Below are 18,088 nucleotides of genomic sequence, written 5' to 3'. Positions count from 1 at the left end.
TATTGTCACAATTAGTCGTTATGGATTCTCTCGAGCAACATATTCGCATCATGCCACATCCCGGTGATTCCGCCATCGGTTGGGGTGTGACATTTGTTATCTGGTTCTTTGAACCCTATTCCAAATTTTACATTACTCTTTTTCTGTTGATTGAGAAACATCTCAAATCCAACATATGATTCTACCCATTTTCACAAGTTATTTGGGTTGCCTCAAGCTCTTTTTTGCAGCCTTGATATTTTTCTATCATGGTATGGAGCTAATCTTTGGTAATGGTTACTTCATGTTTGAGCCTGCTAATTTCCTGATTTTCACTCTCTAATGTTAGCAAATGCAATAATACATTTTCCAGAACACAGTTATTTTAGAGCTTGAGGAGATACCTTAGTAGTAGCCATTATTGCACAATCACTATCACATTCAATGGATTTCTAGAGATTTTGATTTCTCACACCTTCTTCATCAATCTTTTCACAAATAGGTGTTTGTATTAGTTTGAGTGCATTCTCATCATCAATAGTTAGATCTTCACCATCAGTCATCTCTTCTTTGTGCCTAGATTCTTCTGCAATAGATTCAAGTGTCATAAAACAAAAACTCACAGGTTTATCATTAGGTTTTGCTATGAGAGCAAAATTTTCATCTGTTAAGTCCTCAGGCAAACTACTCCAGTCAATAAAGCCTTATGTGAAGAAACTTTATTGTTTTTCCTCCGCAGGTGCAGAGCCAGAGTAGCTTGAGATGCTTGAACTTGTGGAACTGGTACTTGAACATATTGGACTTGAGGACATGTGCTTGAACATATTGCATAGGGATATGGCTTAAAGTTTGTGCAAAATGTGTAGTGTTTTGAACATTTAGTCTAGGGGTATTTTGGGAGTTTTGATAAAAATATTGTTTATTGCTAGATTAAGGTCTTTGATTTGGACATGTTATCATTGGTGCAGAACTACTTGTGTGACTCTTACACTCCCTGGCAAAATGACCCAATATATTACACTTAAAATATTTTATCTTTGATTTATCCAGCCCAACCCTTGACCTGTCATTTAACCTTGGAAACTTCCTACCAATTCTTTGGTAGAAAATATTTGTTCAAAGATCGAGTAGGGCTAATTGGTGCAAAATGTCCATTTCCCCTAAGTCAATGGGATTAATGTGTTGTAAATCATCAAGAACAAAAACCATGTTATTAGGACTTTGACCATCACCATTTGATGTAAAAGCAAAGTTTAGATAGTATTGATCAGTGTTTATCCCAGTGGATATGTCAATAATGATCATAACCCTGATAATTCATTGTTCCTGATGATGATGATTCTTGACTCAAAAGTGTTGTGTTGCCAAAGACATAGTTATCAGATACTTTTCCAGTTTCTTGGAGCTTCTTCTTTTGGATAAGCCTTCTTTCAAAGGTTAAGAGGTTACCATGAAGTTGAGTCAAGGTCATGTCCTTGAACCCTAGTGCTGTTCTCATAACAATGGCAATTATGTCCTACTTTTCAAGAAGTGACCTAAGAAATTACTCAAAGTGGAATTGGAAAATTCTTTGTTACCAAATTTAATTCACTTATAGGTAACTTTTTCAAACTGTTGTGTTAAGGTCTCTCCTTTAACATGACTGAAGGTCTCATACTATTGGCTGAGAATTTCTTGTGTGTTTTTAATCACATCCTCTGTTCCACCGAATTGTTCTTTTAAAGCATCCCACAAATATTTTGTACTATTAAAGTGTAATAGGCCGACATAGATTTTGTTTAGTAGATCCATATCCATAATATTGAATGTTTTTGCATCTAACTCAAACTTTTGATAATCATACTCGGAATAGTTTTCTAGTTTCTTTAGCTCTTGAACATTTGGATTTTCAGTACTTGGTACCATTAGAACATGTGGTCCGAATATAACGGACTTCCAACATCCAATGTTCTGTTGAGCTTGTACATGAGCCATTCGATGTTGCCAGATATTATATTCTGATCTGACAAGCATCGGAGGCTTGTTACTGAAATAAGTGTTGTGAGGATCGTGATTGCTTTGTGACATCCTTTTGATCGTTGTGAAAAATAGAGTATCATTCAAAGACTTTGTGAATTTGATACTCTGACTCAGTAATTCAATAAAACGAATAACTGGTTATCAATTATGTGAGCTGATCTTTTTGTATTAAACTGGTTATGAAATTAAGTTTAATGTGACCAAGCTCTGATACCAAATGTTAGGATCTTAGTTTTAGTTTTTGTGTGTGAATTAATGAAGTGTTTGATGAACTAAATGAGCATAAATGAGAATGATAAGATGAATTGCAGCGGAATTAAATGAACACACAAACTTGAAAAGTTATCGTACTGTACTGTTTTCTATTATATAATCAAAATGATTACAAATTACAAGTATGATTATACACTCCCCCTCAACCTGATCACACAACTTTCTGTTCGTACAAAACGATGTAATGTGATAACTAGATCTCTAACTGGTGAGATCTATTTATACAAGTACTAACATCTGTCGGCAATTAGGGCTGACATCACCCTGATGGCGACATCAAACATTCCTTAAAGAAAAGATTTAGGAACCTAACATTTGTTCTAAGACTTACAAACATTGTTTTATTGGTTGACCTCTGTTCTTCAACCTTTGTTTGTTGATTCCAAACATCTATTTAGGCCTAAACAGAAAATTTTACACAAAATTGTTTTGAATGGTAAGGTTAAAAAGATAATTTTACACGTATTTAACTTATTTTTTTTTTCATATCCCCATTTTATACACAAAAGTGTAACACGTGAGTAAAAGTTGGAACCATATGCATAATTGATCTCTAGAAAATAAGATCAAATGTAAAATTTTGATTACCGATTTGCGTAATTTACTCATATTTTTTAAACCAACAACATTATTTTTGAATTGTTTTGATGCTTAAGTTTTATAAAGCCACTATGTTGGAAAGGAAAACGACATGATGACCCAATGATACAAGGTAAATGTCTAATTTTTTCTACTTGTGGTTTTATCTCTATCTCTAAAATGATATAAAAATATAACTTTGATCTTTCAGGATGCTCTGCTCATAATATTTTTATCCTTATACTATGATTTATCATCATCTCCTCGGTAACAAAAATACGATCTTTTTTTATCAATGAATCAAACATCCACTTTTGCACAAACATACTTTTTGCCATGCCACTAAACCTATTTTTGATCTATAGTACATGAAAGCACATTAAAGATGATAATGGGGCATTGGTTCACAACTACTTTAAAACAAGACTTTCAATAAATTACATTTGGTAGCACTTAAGAGCTACTTTTCACATGTTGGCTAAAAAGCCAAAACTTCAATCCTCTCCACTATCCCACATTCCCACCCCTTTTATAAAAACCAAAATTATTTCCATAAAATTAAAAAAAATAAAAAAACAAAAGCATTTAATTTAAAAAAAAAATGGATATAATGGAGTACGGGTGAGTATATCAATATTTAATTATTTATCCTTATATCCATATATGTCTTTGCTTTTACATATTTCAACATCATTCAATTCATTCACATTCACATAATAAACATTTATTTATGATGAACAAACCCTAACACCTCAAACACACACACAAAACACACACCTCCGATCATCATATTCCTTACTTTTTGACGCAAGATCGAGCTTCAAGTCCTCTCGAAAGATCCCAGATCACGACAGGTCAGTTGTTTTGATTTGATTCATCTTTCGATAGTGTTTGTTGGTCGTGTTTATCGACTTTTTGATCTTAGATCTTGTTGAATTCGCTTGCTATTTGTAATTTAGATTATGTGTTTTTTTAATTGAGATGTAAAGTTAATTGTTATTATTGTTAATTGATACAAATGATGGTGGATTGGTCTTGTAGGTGTTTACTGAAATTAGGGTTTTTGATTGGATATTTTTGGGGGTTTTGTGAGGAGGATAGTAAAGATGCAATCGAGGTCGTATACGAATCTGTTAGAGTTGGCTTCAGGGAATTTCCCTGTAATGGGTAGAGAACGGGAGAGGCGGAAGATGATGCCGCGGGTTATGACGGTTCCCGGGAGTATTACGGAGCTTGATGATGATCAAGCTAGCAGTGTTGCATCGGATAATCCGTCTTCTCTAGCTATGGATAGGATGATCATTGTGGCGAATCAGTTGCCGTTGAAATCCAAAAGAAGGGTTGATAATAAAGGTTGGAGTTTTAGCTGGGATGAGGAGTCGTTGCTTTTGCGGATAAAAGATGGTTTACCGGACGAAATGGAGGTTTTATATGTTGGATCGTTGAATGTTGATGTTGATCCGATTGAACAAGATGATGTTGCGCAAGTTTTGTTGGATAGATTTGGATGTGTCCCGACTTTTCTTCCGCCGAATCTGATTGAAAAGTTTTATGACGGTTTTTGTAAAAAGCAGTTGTGGCCTCTTTTTCATTATATGTTACCGTTTTCTGTTGATCATGGGGGGAGATTCGATCGGTCCATGTGGGAAGCTTATGTTGCGGCAAATAAGTTATTTTCTCAAAAGGTCATCGAAGTAATCAACCCTGAAGATGACTTCGTTTGGATTCATGACTATCATTTGATGGTCTTGCCTACCTTTCTAAGAAGGCGTTTTAATCGTTTGAGAATGGGCTTTTTTCTTCATAGCCCCTTTCCCTCTTCTGAGATCTACAGGACACTTCCCGTTAGAGAAGAAATCCTCAAAGCTTTACTCAATTCCGACCTAATAGGTTTTCACACTTTTGACTATGCACGACATTTCCTTTCGTGTTGCAGCCGTATGTTTGGGTTGGAGTATCAATCAAAGAGGGGGTACATCGGGTTAGATTATTATGGAAGAACCGTTGGAATCAAGATAATGCCTGTCGGAATCCATATGGGTCAAATCGAGTCGGTGATGAAACTTGCTGACAAAGAGTGGAGAGTTGCGGAACTCAAACAACAATTCGAAGGGAAAACTGTGTTTCTCGGAGTTGATGACATGGATGTTTTTAAAGCCATTAATTTAAAGCTTTTAGCAATGGAACAATTGTTGAAAACACATCCATCGTGGCAGGGGAGAGCGGTTCTTGTGCAAATTGCAAATCCCGCTAGGGGTAAAGGCGGGATATATTTGGACGAAATACAGGCTGAGATAGAAGAAAGCTGTAAACGTATCAATGACCAATTCGGTAAGCCCGGGTATCAGCCTATCGTTTACATCGACAGCCCTCTCGGTATCAATGAACGTGTCGCTTATTACAGTATAGCCGAGTGTGTCGTCGTGACCGCCGTTCGAGATGGGTTGAATCTAACTCCTTATGAATATATCGTTTGTCGAGAGGGGATTTCCGGTTCGGAAACAGGTTCGGATTCAAACGAGCCGAAAAAGAGCATGTTGGTTGTATCGGAGTTTATCGGGTGTTCACCTTCTTTGAGTGGTGCAATTCGTGTGAACCCATGGAACGTTGAAGCGACAGCCGAGGCCATGAACGAGGCTATATCTATGAGTGAAGCCGAAAAACAGTTGAGGCATGAGAAGCATTACCGTTACGTTAGCACACATAACGTCGGTTATTGGTCGAAAAGTTTCTTGCAAGATATGGAGAGAACTTGTGCAGATCATTTCCGAAAAAGATGTTGGGGGATCGGTTTGGGATTCGGGTTCCGGGTCGTGTCGTTAGACCCTAATTTTCGGAAGCTTTCGATTGATGATATCGTTTCGGCTTATATTAAGGCTAAAAACCGGGCGATATTGTTGGATTATGATGGGACAGTGATGCCGCAAAATTCGATTATTAAGACACCGAGTAGAGAAGTTATCTCAATTCTCAATACGCTTTCGGGAGATGCAAACAATAAAGTATTTATCGTTAGTGGAAGAGGCAGAGAAAGCTTAAGCAAGGCGTTTTCTCCTTGCAAGAAGCTCGGAATTGCAGCCGAACATGGCTACTTCATGAGGTTCGTTACTTCGTTTTCTACTATACGTTTAACTTTTTACTGATAGCACGTTGGATTTTGATTTTCATTCGTATTGTTTCGTGACAGGTGGCCGGGAGATGTGGAATGGCAAACATGTGGTCATAGTAATGATTTTGGATGGATGCAAATGGCTGAGCCCGTGATGAAACTGTACACAGAGGCGACTGACGGTTCGTCTATTGAAACTAAGGAAAGTGCGTTGGTTTGGCAGTATCGGGATGCGGATCCAGGCTTTGGATTTGCTCAGGCGAAGGAGATGTTGGATCATCTTGAGAGTGTATTGGCAAATGAACCTGTCGCTGTCAAGAGTGGTCAATATATTGTTGAAGTCAAGCCTCAGGTATGCCCTTTCATATCCTCAACCATAGAGCTGGTAAAATGGGTGGATCCGGGTAGTTTCTGCATTACGGGTGATTTTTTGTCCGTACACCTTGTCCCAAAATGTTATATGTGTCAAATATATGATGACTAAACGGAAACTGTTTCAGTAAAAAATGATTATTTATAAAATGGTATAGACAATAGAGGAAGGTTATGATGACTAAACGGAAACTGTTTCAGTAAAAAAAATATTATTTACAAAATGGCCTAGACAATAGAGGAAGGTTATGACGACTAAATGGAAACTGTTTCAGTAAAAAAAAATATTATTTACAAAATGGCATAGACAATAGAGGAAGGTTGTGTGTTAAAAATGCACTTAGGATGACTTTCAACCCATTTATATTATCTCAAACAGGTAAAATTTTATGTTTTTGTTTTTAACTTTTACCTGTTTGAGATAATGTATAACCTATTTGACCCATTCATAGGTAAATGGATCGAAACTGCTACCTCTTATCTAACCGCTTTGCCGTATTTTTTTTTCTGTTTTTTAGCCTTTTTCTTCTTGCAACAGGGGTGCAACATAACAACATACGTTTACAATTTTACATAAGTTGCGGCGTACTTCACTACTTCGAGAATTACCATAAATAGCTAAATGCTTTCATCATTTTACCAATCATAGCTATAGCAACATAATTCCATTTTTACCAATAATAATGATATAGTTACGTCATGGTTGCTTTGATTGGTGAAAAAATGGAAGTTTCTTAAAATTGATGTTTTAATTTTGAAATTGTAGAAGTTTGTTGCTATTTTGCACAATTAGGGGCTATTTGTTTACCTCTTAATGAGGCTCTTACTGGTTCAGACTGTTTGTTTCACGAGCAGATGTCTGAATTGTTCAGACATTTGCCTCTGAATGGTTAAGATTTATACAGAGTCTGAATGGTTAAGACCTCTAATCTGAATTAGTCAGACATTTGCCTCTGAACGGTTAAGCATTATACAGGCTCTTAATGGTTCAGACCTCCCCTTACTGGTTCAGCACTTAACCATTCAGATGTTGCCAAACAGCCCCTTAGTTTGTTTCCTTTACTAATAAATTCATCTGATACGTTTCTAAAAATTTGAGGTGATAATTTTGACCTGTTTTTTTTTTTCCCTAAATTGGACCGCTTTAGGTTTATATTATATCTCTAATGGATCAAATAGGTAAACTACTAAAAACAATAGCTGAAAAGGTATTGAGACTAATGGGTCCAAATTGGCAAACATGTATTTTAATCCAAGTTTTACAAACTGCTAAACTATTTTATTAAAAAGTATATTGTTATTTTATAATTTAGTGTTTACAATCATATTTGATACATTAATTATCGAGGGTCAACCTAAGCTAATCCAACCTGTTTCCACCTGCCTAAATTGACCTATAACTCTATAAGTCTGTCTATAACCTATTTTGACTTATTACCTAACCCACATATTTTGACTATTTTCTAAAGTATATTTGATACATTGGTTATTTATGATATTTAGTTACAGTCCAAATTGTTTGTCGGTCAACCCAACCAGTTTTGACATGTAAGATATTTTTTCTTGCCTTGACCTGCTACCCAAGGCGCCCCCACCCACCGATTTTCCACCGGTTGTTATGTTACATTGAAAATTGGTGGATAATTATATTAGCTAAAAAGGAATCAGGTAGAAAGTCGAAATATGTTATTAGCCTCCCAAATTGTTTTATTTACATATTGGATTACTATTGTAATAATATAGTTATTATTTTAATCATATTTAACACATTAATTATATTTGAAAAAAGGTATAATGTTTTTACCTTAACTTTATTTTTTTTTTTATCTTATGGAATGAATATATATATGGTTATGTAATTTATTAACGTTTTCTTCCCTGTATGTTTCCAGGAAGCCAGCAAAGGTCTTGTAGCAGAGAAGATCTTCACATCAATGGCTGAAAGCGGGAAGCAGGCCGATTTTGTTCTTTGCATCGGCGATGACAGATCTGACGAGGATATGTTTGAAATTATCGGCAATGCAATCTCAAGAAACATGCTGTCTGTCAATACTAACGTCTTTGCCTGCACCGTTGGACAGAAGCCCAGCAAAGCGAAATATTACCTGGATGACACGAGCGAGGTTATATTAATGCTTGAAAACCTTGCGGAAGCTACAGACTCCCCTGTGACATCCGAAGATGAAAGCGAATGAGTCCTGTTTCTCTTTGATTTTTAAAAGAAGGTTGCTAAATGCACGTTGTTCTTACTTAGGCAGACATTGACTTGTTGATGGGATGGTCATAGGTTTGAGTCGACTGAGGTGCGTTGGTGTTTGATCTGTCTGCTTTTGTTTGGACATAAGCTGTAAATTCATTTGTTTGAGGAAGGTGGGTTAGTTTTGTAGAATGTTGTTTTCTTGGATTCGTGTTTTGTTTTCTAAAATCCAACTGTAAACTAGAATGAATGTTTTGAAAATCTACTTTCATTTAATAATCTGTCTTGGGTAATGTATGCTGCCTATATCGAAGTTGTAGCGCGCACAAACAGCACATAAGCAGGAGTGTTCTTTAAGTGTACATGTTGGCTTCGACTAATCGCTTCATCAATTCATGTGATAAGTATGTGACCTTACCAACTCTTACAAAGGCTGTAGGTCTTTTCCTTTTGTCATGGGTAGCACCAAGATCTTGTTGACCAATATCACCCCCACAAATGTTTTCTTTCATAGGGAGGCGTTGTAATGCTCAAGTGAACGAACCCTACAGAATGTATTTGGTATCCCAACTTTCCTTGAAGTCAATTAATATATATTTAAGAGTGATTAACACAACAATTGTTAATGATTTTACAATATGGTTAGCATAGATTAGGGGACTGGGGGTGGTAAATGTTTTGCTCGTGATAGAATTCTATCACGCGTGGAGAAGTGCACAAGACCACCGCCACCTTCATATGCAACGAGTGATGGAATGATGTGCGTGATATATTTCATGCATTATGGTTTGTGAGTGATGGAACATGTGAGGGGGTGTGAGGGTTTATTGTTGGGTGTTGTGAGTGATGACCATTGCCACTAAAAAAGGTTGTGAGTGATGGAAAAATGGTTAATGACATGGCGGAACTTGATTGGGTGTTGTGAGTGATGAGTGATGACCACCCTCACCTCCCTGACTGCTGGGTGTGGGCTCATCCCTTAGCCGTCTTTCAAAATTCCATCACCATAAACAGTTACATGCAGGAGCTTGAAAGTTCTATGTAATCAAAATTAAACATGTATAATATGTTGTGTAGTGTACTAACATCATTTCTTCTAAGCTATATAGGATGCAACCATTTAGCTTAAAAAATTGACATTGACATAATGCATATTACACCCCTCATTTTCTTACTTTATTAGCCAACTTGCAACATACTTAAACCTTGATCATTGACTTTTGTCAACCTAATCTCACTCAATGCACAAGAAGAAGAAGAAGAATAAGGAAAGTGATCATCATCAAGCCAGCCATGCTAAGGCCGGAGGGTGTGGCATGGCGCCACCCGGCCACATCATCTTCCATAGCATCCCGGGGGCGCCAACCTCCATACCGCGGCAATGAAAGGGGGACGCCATCTTTAGCTTGCCATTGTGTTAACGGAAGTAAAGGGGGGTGCAGGTGGGGCCTACCTCTTTTCAACCAATGAAATCTTTTTTTTTTATTTTGTTTAATAGGAAGGCTTTATACCACACCCTACAAGTTAAAAGAATGAGCTTTAAAGCCTCTTGTGTGACGTGACATTGACGTGGCGCTGACGTGGCATGATAAAACCCCTAGAGGCTTTATACCACACCCTCCAGCGATATAAGAGGGACGACCAATGGAGGCCATCTTTGGTAAACGAACCAAACAAACACGAACAAGTCCTTGTTCGTGTTCGTTTGTTAAGAAATATATGTGTTCACGAACTGTTCATGAACGCTTACCGAACGAGATTTTATGTTCGTGTTTGTTTGTTAAGGAAATGAATTTGTTCGTGTTCGTTTGTGTTTGTTTGTTAATTTTAGGCAACGAATGAAAACGAACGATGATGAACACAAATGAGCACAAACTAATGTTCATGAACACAAATGGTAACAAACGAACACAAACAAACATTCATGAACAATATATATAATACGTTGAAACTTATTAAATATTTTATTTGTCGGAATTTTGAAGTATTTAACTAAAATATAAAAGCTAAAAACATTAACGAATTATCGAACACAAACAAACATGTTACCGAACGTTCACGAACATAAATGAACGAACGCGCCCTCTGTTCATGTTTGTTCATTTAACTAAACGAACGAAGTTTCTTGTTTGTGTTTGTTTGTTTAATAAACGAACGAACACAAACAAACTTCCCGCCGAACAGTTCACGAATTGTTCGCCAAACATTTGGTTCGTTTGCAGCCCTAGGTGGCAAGGTTGCCTTCATGCATATAGAATTGAGGCAATTGTTTTAGTTAGGTATCCAAATTTTTATTGAACTTTTTATTTATATTATTAATTGTCATTTTTATTTATTATATGTTTATAATAACTTACACACACACACACACTCATATGTAAACTAAGAACATATATTTTCTCAAACTGTAAACTTGTTGGTCTAAGTTAGAGATATATGAGAAGGGTTGTTAGCTTAAAATAACTTTTTTTATATATATAAAAAGACCCCAAGTTTAAATTTAGCTTTAAGCCTAAAATTGGCCTAGAAAATAAGGCAAGTTTGATGGCTACAACTTGTGATACAGCTAGACCATGCATTGTTCACATGGCAACTCTTGAAAAAAAAAAAGACCACACATGCCAAATGGGAGGTTAGTTTCTATATTCGAAACGCCACCACGCAGTCAAGTTCAATTAGAACATGAGTTAGCTACGCTTCGACAAGCCGGATAGCCTCTCCATCTCTTATCATACTCTAAAGAGATCAATTTCTTACAAAGTTGACATTTTGACCTTTTATCCAACCTGCCCGACCAGATCAAGATAGCACAAAAGATCTAGTAGCCTCATGAATAAGAGGCAACATTTGTCATACATATAAATGAACCACTTCAATATGAGATATTTACAATTTACTAAGAAAAACCAACCAAAAACTACTTAACAACTGTATCATACATTTACAGGGCTTGGAGCCGCAGGAAGAACCCGGTTTTCAACAGGAATTTCAACAAATTCAGACAGGATTGCCCGGAATTCATCACCACTCATTGTTTCTTTCTCGATAAGAACCTCCACAATCTTGTCCATTGCTTCGCGGTTGTTTCTGATATGACTCAATGCAATTTCATACGCGCTGTCTGAAAGATTCTTAATGGCAGCATCAATGTCTTCGGCAAGCTTTTCAGACATGGAGTTTCTAGCCATCATTCTCATTATAACATCTTGACTTTGTGCAGATCCATCCATGAGTGACCATGGCCCGAGTTCTGACATGCCAAATGTAACTACCATCTGCACAGAATCAGTTAAACCCTCATCACATTTCCACAGTTGGGTGTAAATAAATATAGCATTATTAATTCCAGGGCTAAATAAAACCAATATACATTCTTATTTTTCACGAAAAAAGTCCCTTAACTAACTTTGATATACTAAAGCCCTCAACTTGTAAATAGTAAGATTGGTACCTGTTTGGCCAGACCGGTGATCTGCTGGAGATCACCAGCTGCACCTGTAGTCACCTCAGGCGCCCCGAAGATCACTTCTTCAGCAGCTCTTCCACCAAGACCACCAACAATCCGTGCAAATAGTTGCTGTTTGGAGATCAATGTGGGGTCATCTGATGGAATGAACCAGGTCAATCCTCTTGCTTGACCACGTGGGACTAGGGTCACCTTTTGGACCGCATCATGCCCTGGTGTTAGTGTTCTGCATCACAACCAAAAGCGCCACATTACTCCAAAGTAAAATCAACCAACTATATAGTAAAATAAAAAAAAAAAAAAATAGCTAAAAGAGAAACCCGTAAAATGGGTCAAGCGCCCAAAGTCTATTTTTAACACATACAACCTACTAAATCAGAGATTTAGATAATTATTGTTGTCATAATGTTGTTTTAACACTTAAGGACAAAAAAAGAGTTTGCGCCTTTGCGGGTCAGCCCAACCTGAACCGGACTCTCTTGTCTCCTACCCCTATTGACTAAGGGTGTAAAAGAGCTGAGCTGCGAGATTGGCTCACTAAAAGCTCAATTCGAGCCAACCTTAAACGAGCTCAATCCTAAATATAAGCTCGTTTACTAAACATGCTCGAGCCCGAGCTTCACTAGCTTGAGTAGGCTCGCGAGCGTAAAGGAGCCCATTATTTGTATAGTTATTATTAAATGTGATAAATATAAATTCACATAGAATAACCTATAGTATATAAAATTATGATAGAAATGACATAATAATTAAATATTATATATTATGTTATATAAAAGTTTTATAATTATAAACATGAACAAAATAATTATAAATGTATATAAATAACTAATAAGTAATAAACAAGCCGAGCTCGAGCTTAAAAACACATCACGAGCCAAATTTGAACTTAAAAATAGAGCTCGAAACGAGCCGAGCTCAGGATCGGGTCAACTCGCTTACCTCCATACGATTGACCCATTTAAACAACCTGCCCATCTTGCCAACTCTAATGATTGGTATGAATTTATGAAGAGTTAAACCCAATTAAAAACATTAAGGGACATTTTAACTAGTAAATCAACAACTTTTAAAACAAACTAACAATTTATACATACCCGCAAATGGCATGGCCAACTTCGTGATAAGCTACAAGACTTTTGCTTTTTCCATCCGTCATAACCGTTCCTTCCATTCCAGCAACGATTCTATCAATAGAATCATCAATTTCTTTGGAAGAAATCGCAGTTTTTGCACGCCGACCAGCCAATATAGCTGCTTCGTTTAAAAGATTCGCTAGATCAGCTCCACTAAATCCAGGTGTTCTCATGGCAATCACCTCAAGAGAAACATCCTTGTCAAACTTCTTGTTGCCAGCATGAACCTTTAAGATCTCTGTTCTTCCTCGGACATCTGGAACATCAACCGATACCTGTCTATCAAATCTTCCCGGTCTCAATAAGGCAGAGTCTAGAATGTCTGCACGGTTGGTAGCCGCAACTACAATGATACCCGTGTTTCCTTCAAACCCGTCCATTTCGGTCAAAAGCTGGTTAAGCGTTTGTTCTCGTTCATCATTCCCGCCTCCGATACCCGCCCCTCTTTGTCTCCCAACCGCATCGATTTCATCAACAAACACAATACACGGTGCATTCTCTTTCGCCTTCTTGAAAAGGTCCCGGACTCTCGAGGCACCAACACCAACAAACATCTCAACAAATTCCGAACCGGAAATCGAGAAAAATGGGACACCAGCTTCACCAGCAATAGCCTTAGCCAGCAGAGTTTTACCTGTTCCCGGGGGACCCACAAGAAGAACACCCTTGGGAATCCGAGCACCAACAGCAGTAAACCTCTCGGGTTTCTTTAAAAACTCAACAACCTCCATGAAATCCTGCTTTGCTTCATCTACGCCTGCCACGTCATCAAACGTCACACCCGTGTTTGGTTCCATCTGAAACTTTGCTTTCGATTGACCAAACGCAAGAGGATTCCCGGGCCCACCTGGACCTCCCATTCCACCTCCAGAACGACTCGATAAAAAGAACAAACCCCCGATCAAGATCAAGGGGAATGCAAGATTCCCGATTAAGTTAAACAAAAATGAACCCGAATCCTCTTGAGCATTATGCGCTGCAAAGTCGATGTTTTTCTCCCTTAACTTTTGAAGAAGTTCTTGGCTGAGACCTGGGAGTTGGACCCGAACTCTCTGAACGCGGTTTCCCAATTCGGGAGAAACAGCCTCGACGATAGCTATCGTTCCATTTTCAAATAAATCAACTTTGTTAACTCTATCTTTGTCTAAATACTCCAAGAATCTAGAATACGACATCCTTGAGTTGGAAACATCTTGTTCTTCGGCAATAGCTTTCCTGCTAGTTAACAAAGCGGGAGTTGCCAATAGTTTCAGGAATCCTCTTCTGCCTTGATGTCGATCTTTGTTAAGAGACGATCTTATAACGGTTTTTGGAACCTTGTGAAGGCTACGAGAAAGCTGAAATTGCTTGCCATGAAGTTTCTTGCACAAGTCTCTTTTAGTGGATAGACAATTTCCAACAATACATGCGGACGATGCAGCCATTGTAGCGAGATCTATGACGAATATCTTATAATGAAAAATATATCAGTGAAATTAAGACCATAAGTGTAACATACTTTGTATATGAAAGTGTACAGCAAATAACTGCATTTTCGTCAACCATGTATGATATTAACAATATAAGCTTCACATGTCTAAAGATCGGCATCACTTTAACTTATGTGTTCTGAGCCTAATATTTAAAGATAAAAGCAATTTGGGGGGGGGGGGGGGGGGGGGGTTAACAAGTAGACGATGTTCCTCAGAACATTCGAAAACCAAATTGACAGACAGAATGAGGGTATGCAACACCAGCAGATCACATAGGTCCACCCACCCATATTGGAGATTGTAATGCATTTCCAAGTAAACTGTAGTGAACTAGATAGAACTAACTACAGTTGTAAGGCCAGAAGTAGCTAGCTTTGTTATGTAAAAATGTGCCTCACTAAAAAAATGGTCAAAAGTAGGGTATGTAGGAGGCTGATGTAAGAATTATAAAAGACTGAATGATCATTATTGAATGAGTAGGTTACAATATATAGGGATTACGAGTAACCCTAGAAACCTAACTAAGCCCGTGGGCTTATAGTCTAATAGCTGATATGTAAAAACAACCAAAGGGGGATGAAGTTACGATGAATGATTTACATTACTCGATAAAGAAAAGGCCCATACGTAAAAGAGATAAGAGAGACGTAGAGCTGGCAAATCGTGTCTTATCGGGTTTAACAGGTCTCTGACGACACGTATAACACAAGTATTAAATATGAATATAACTCGTTTAACTACTTGATATCTCATGTCTTTAACACAGTTTTATGCTTTATGTACCAAGAAAAAGAAATGATAGATCCTAACCTCATAATTTTATTTATTTTTAAAAAAAGTAAAAAATCACATTGTGTACTTTTTCAGTAAACATGTCTAATCGTGTTTTATACAGATATCTATTGCTAGCCCTAGAGAGACACAACTTCTTGCGTTTGGGTTTGGGACCTAAACGCCTCTTGCGTTTTAAAACTAAGGTAGCAAGCACTAGCAGTTGCCATTGCTCCTCCAAACTTATATAATAAAACTAATAATCAGTTTCTGCCATTTTCATAGGTACCTGCTGCCTCCACCCCCATGAACATGAAAATAGTAATATTCAAGTGTGCATTTAGTTTGTTAACTACAGATCTTAAACCAAAAAATCTACAATAACCTTCAAAATTAAGGAAGCACCAATAATTTGCAACAAGAAAATGGTAAGTTTAGAAAGACAATCTTCCAGACAACATAACTTGACAATTATCATAAAAAAATGACAAGGATCTTTAGGGATTTAATTAGAAAGGTTATATGCATAACAAACAATTAATTAAGGAAAAACACAAAGAAACAATTAATTAAGGAAAAAAAAAACAGAATATGAATAACGTAATTGGTAAGTAATAAGAGAAGAAGATTGGATTGGATGAGTAAATATATTATAGTAAGAACATGAAATGAGGAGTACCTGTATGTAGTAGGGAGGAAAGTCGAAGCCGAATTGGGAGAGATGATTGAGGGAGGGGAGTGATGATGATTTAAAGGGAGGGAGGGAAGGGATGTGGTTTGGATTTGCATACGTGTTCCTCTATACTTTTCCATTCAACTTATCTCACGCCTCTAGATTTCCTTTTCCTTTTTTATTTCTAACAGGTCGTAGTTACTCGCGTATTGCTAGGTCTGTAAACGAATCGAACGTTCATGAACTGTTCATGAACTTGTTCGGCGGGAAGTTCGTTTATGTTCGTTTATTTAATAAATGAACGAACATGAACACACCTTATGTTCGTTCATTTATGTTCGTTAACATTCTTTTATGTCCGTTCATTTATATTATTCGTGAACGTTAGTTTAAATTTTAATAAATACTTAAATAGTTATATTTATATAAATATTAGACTTTCTAACTATTTATATAAATATAACTAATTTAGTATATCTGTGAACCCTTATTTAGAAGTGTTTTTGAAATGTATTGTTTCTTCAATCATGTTAGTTTATATTTATTCAAATATATGCAGTTAATTTTTTTATGTTCGTTTGTGTTCGTGAACTGTTCGTTTAGGCTTTAGACGAACGAACATAAACGAACACGAACATGCCTGATTTCTTAATGAACGAACACGAACAAAAAAATGTGTTTGATTATATGTTCGTGTTCGTGTTCGGTTAAAGTTAAATGAACGAACACGAACATGCCTATGTTCGTGTTCGTTCGGTTCATTTACAGGCCTACGTATTGCGCAGGGTAACTACATTTGGAATTCAGCACACTATGACAATCGATAAATAAATTTGTAAAACTAAATAAAATGATATCTAAATGTGTTATGTTATTTGCGTCGTAACTGGGGCCTAAACATCAAAATAATAAGAAAAGGTAAAACAATATAGTAAATAACAAAGGTAAACAAACGATAGAAACTCGACTGGTTTCGGTGCACTCGTTATAGCAAAGAAAAAGAAAAGTTAAAATATATGTGCAAAAGAGTATCGGCGCGTTCAAGAAAACTAAACTAAAAAAAACCTTCACCACACTCGTTATAGCAAATAAAAAAAATAAAAAAATGTCTAAAACGGTATTAACGTGTTCGTTAAAAAAACTATTTAGGGGTAGAAAAATAATTTGGTTAAACAAAAAAAATGATAATTAAGCTATATGGGTTGCAAATGAAAAAAATTACACTAAATGAAAAAAAAATACGATAATTAAGCTGCAGCCTCACCTTAGTGAATCTAGACATAAGCATGCTTTGAACAGGGTTAGAGGGTCTGGTGGACGATTTCTTCCAACCAAAAAACTCAGCTATGAAAAACTAATCATGGCTTCTTACTTGGAGGAGAATATGCTGAGCTGGCCTTGACAAACACCTTTTTGCAACTATTAGTTGTTTATTATGACCAGGATATCAATAGCCGATAGCGTAGAGTGTTTAGTAGGGTGCGAGGGGTCATCTTGTGGGGAGTGGTAAGGCGTCTTCGAAAATCAAAAAAAAAAAAAAAAATTGGCCCTGTTCAAGATAAAAAATTTGGGCTCTATTCGCAAATCTCCATATAATATAAACTAGGTTAATGCCCGCGTAATACGCGGGCTTCAACCAAAAACATATTATTTTGATTCAAATCCATCCACCGCAAATAAACATCGTAGAATAAACATTTATTAATATCCAACGTTGGATAAATCTGTAAAGATTTACAACTCATAAAAACGTAACTTAAGTGAACCGAGTTTTTTTTTTTTTTTTAGAAAACATATAAAATTGAAACATAAAAACAAACGGTTGAAAACCGATACAAAAGGTCCGAAAAACTAAATTACAACATAACTGAAATATTCAAATCAAGCCGTTATCCCAGTCGAGGTACGTGGCTTTTGCTTGGTGTTTCGCCCAAAAGAAAGTGTCTTCCTTTATATACTCCACTATTTTCTGAACCGGGATCATTTTGTCGTTCTCGTCAACCACAACCTTCAGAAGTAGCCAAAAACCACCATTGAGCTGC

At 36.7% G+C, this 18,088-nt stretch overlaps 2 protein-coding genes across 4 annotated transcripts; one reads left to right on the top strand and one right to left on the bottom strand.

The window, feature by feature from the left end:
- The first annotated feature begins 3,537 nt into the window (after nt 1–3,537).
- LOC110920678 (probable alpha,alpha-trehalose-phosphate synthase [UDP-forming] 7) lies at nt 3,538–8,809 on the top strand. Its single transcript, XM_022164864.2, has 4 exons — nt 3,538–3,704; nt 3,892–5,950; nt 6,038–6,311; nt 8,224–8,809. Exons 2-4 carry the CDS (start codon nt 3,957–3,959, stop codon nt 8,524–8,526), a joined length of 2,571 nt encoding a protein of 856 aa, XP_022020556.1. The 5' UTR covers nt 3,538–3,704; nt 3,892–3,956; the 3' UTR covers nt 8,527–8,809.
- A 2,524-nt stretch (nt 8,810–11,333) lies between these two features.
- Nucleotides 11,334–17,423, bottom strand: LOC110926421 (ATP-dependent zinc metalloprotease FTSH 2, chloroplastic). Of its 3 annotated transcripts, none has more exons than XM_035986862.1 (4): nt 17,311–17,423; nt 13,092–14,578; nt 11,980–12,220; nt 11,334–11,803 (listed from the first exon to the last, which is right to left on the bottom strand). In XM_035986862.1, exons 1-4 carry the CDS (start codon nt 17,332–17,334, stop codon nt 11,462–11,464), a joined length of 2,094 nt encoding a protein of 697 aa, XP_035842755.1. In that variant the 5' UTR covers nt 17,335–17,423; the 3' UTR covers nt 11,334–11,461. The 3 variants fall into 3 exon arrangements, with proteins under 3 accessions (XP_035842755.1, XP_022025877.1, XP_022025878.1); XM_022170185.2 differs by lacking the exon at nt 17,311–17,423 and adding an exon at nt 16,053–16,202; XM_022170186.2 differs by lacking the exon at nt 17,311–17,423 and adding an exon at nt 16,053–16,198 and having other exon boundaries at nt 13,092–14,565.
- Between the last annotated feature and the right edge of the window lie 665 nt (nt 17,424–18,088).

Source organism: Helianthus annuus, chromosome 17, assembly GCF_002127325.2.
Source record: "Helianthus annuus cultivar XRQ/B chromosome 17, HanXRQr2.0-SUNRISE, whole genome shotgun sequence".
NCBI classification, from domain to species: domain Eukaryota; kingdom Viridiplantae; phylum Streptophyta; class Magnoliopsida; order Asterales; family Asteraceae; genus Helianthus; species Helianthus annuus.
This window is presented reverse-complemented; position numbering and strand designations above follow the sequence as displayed.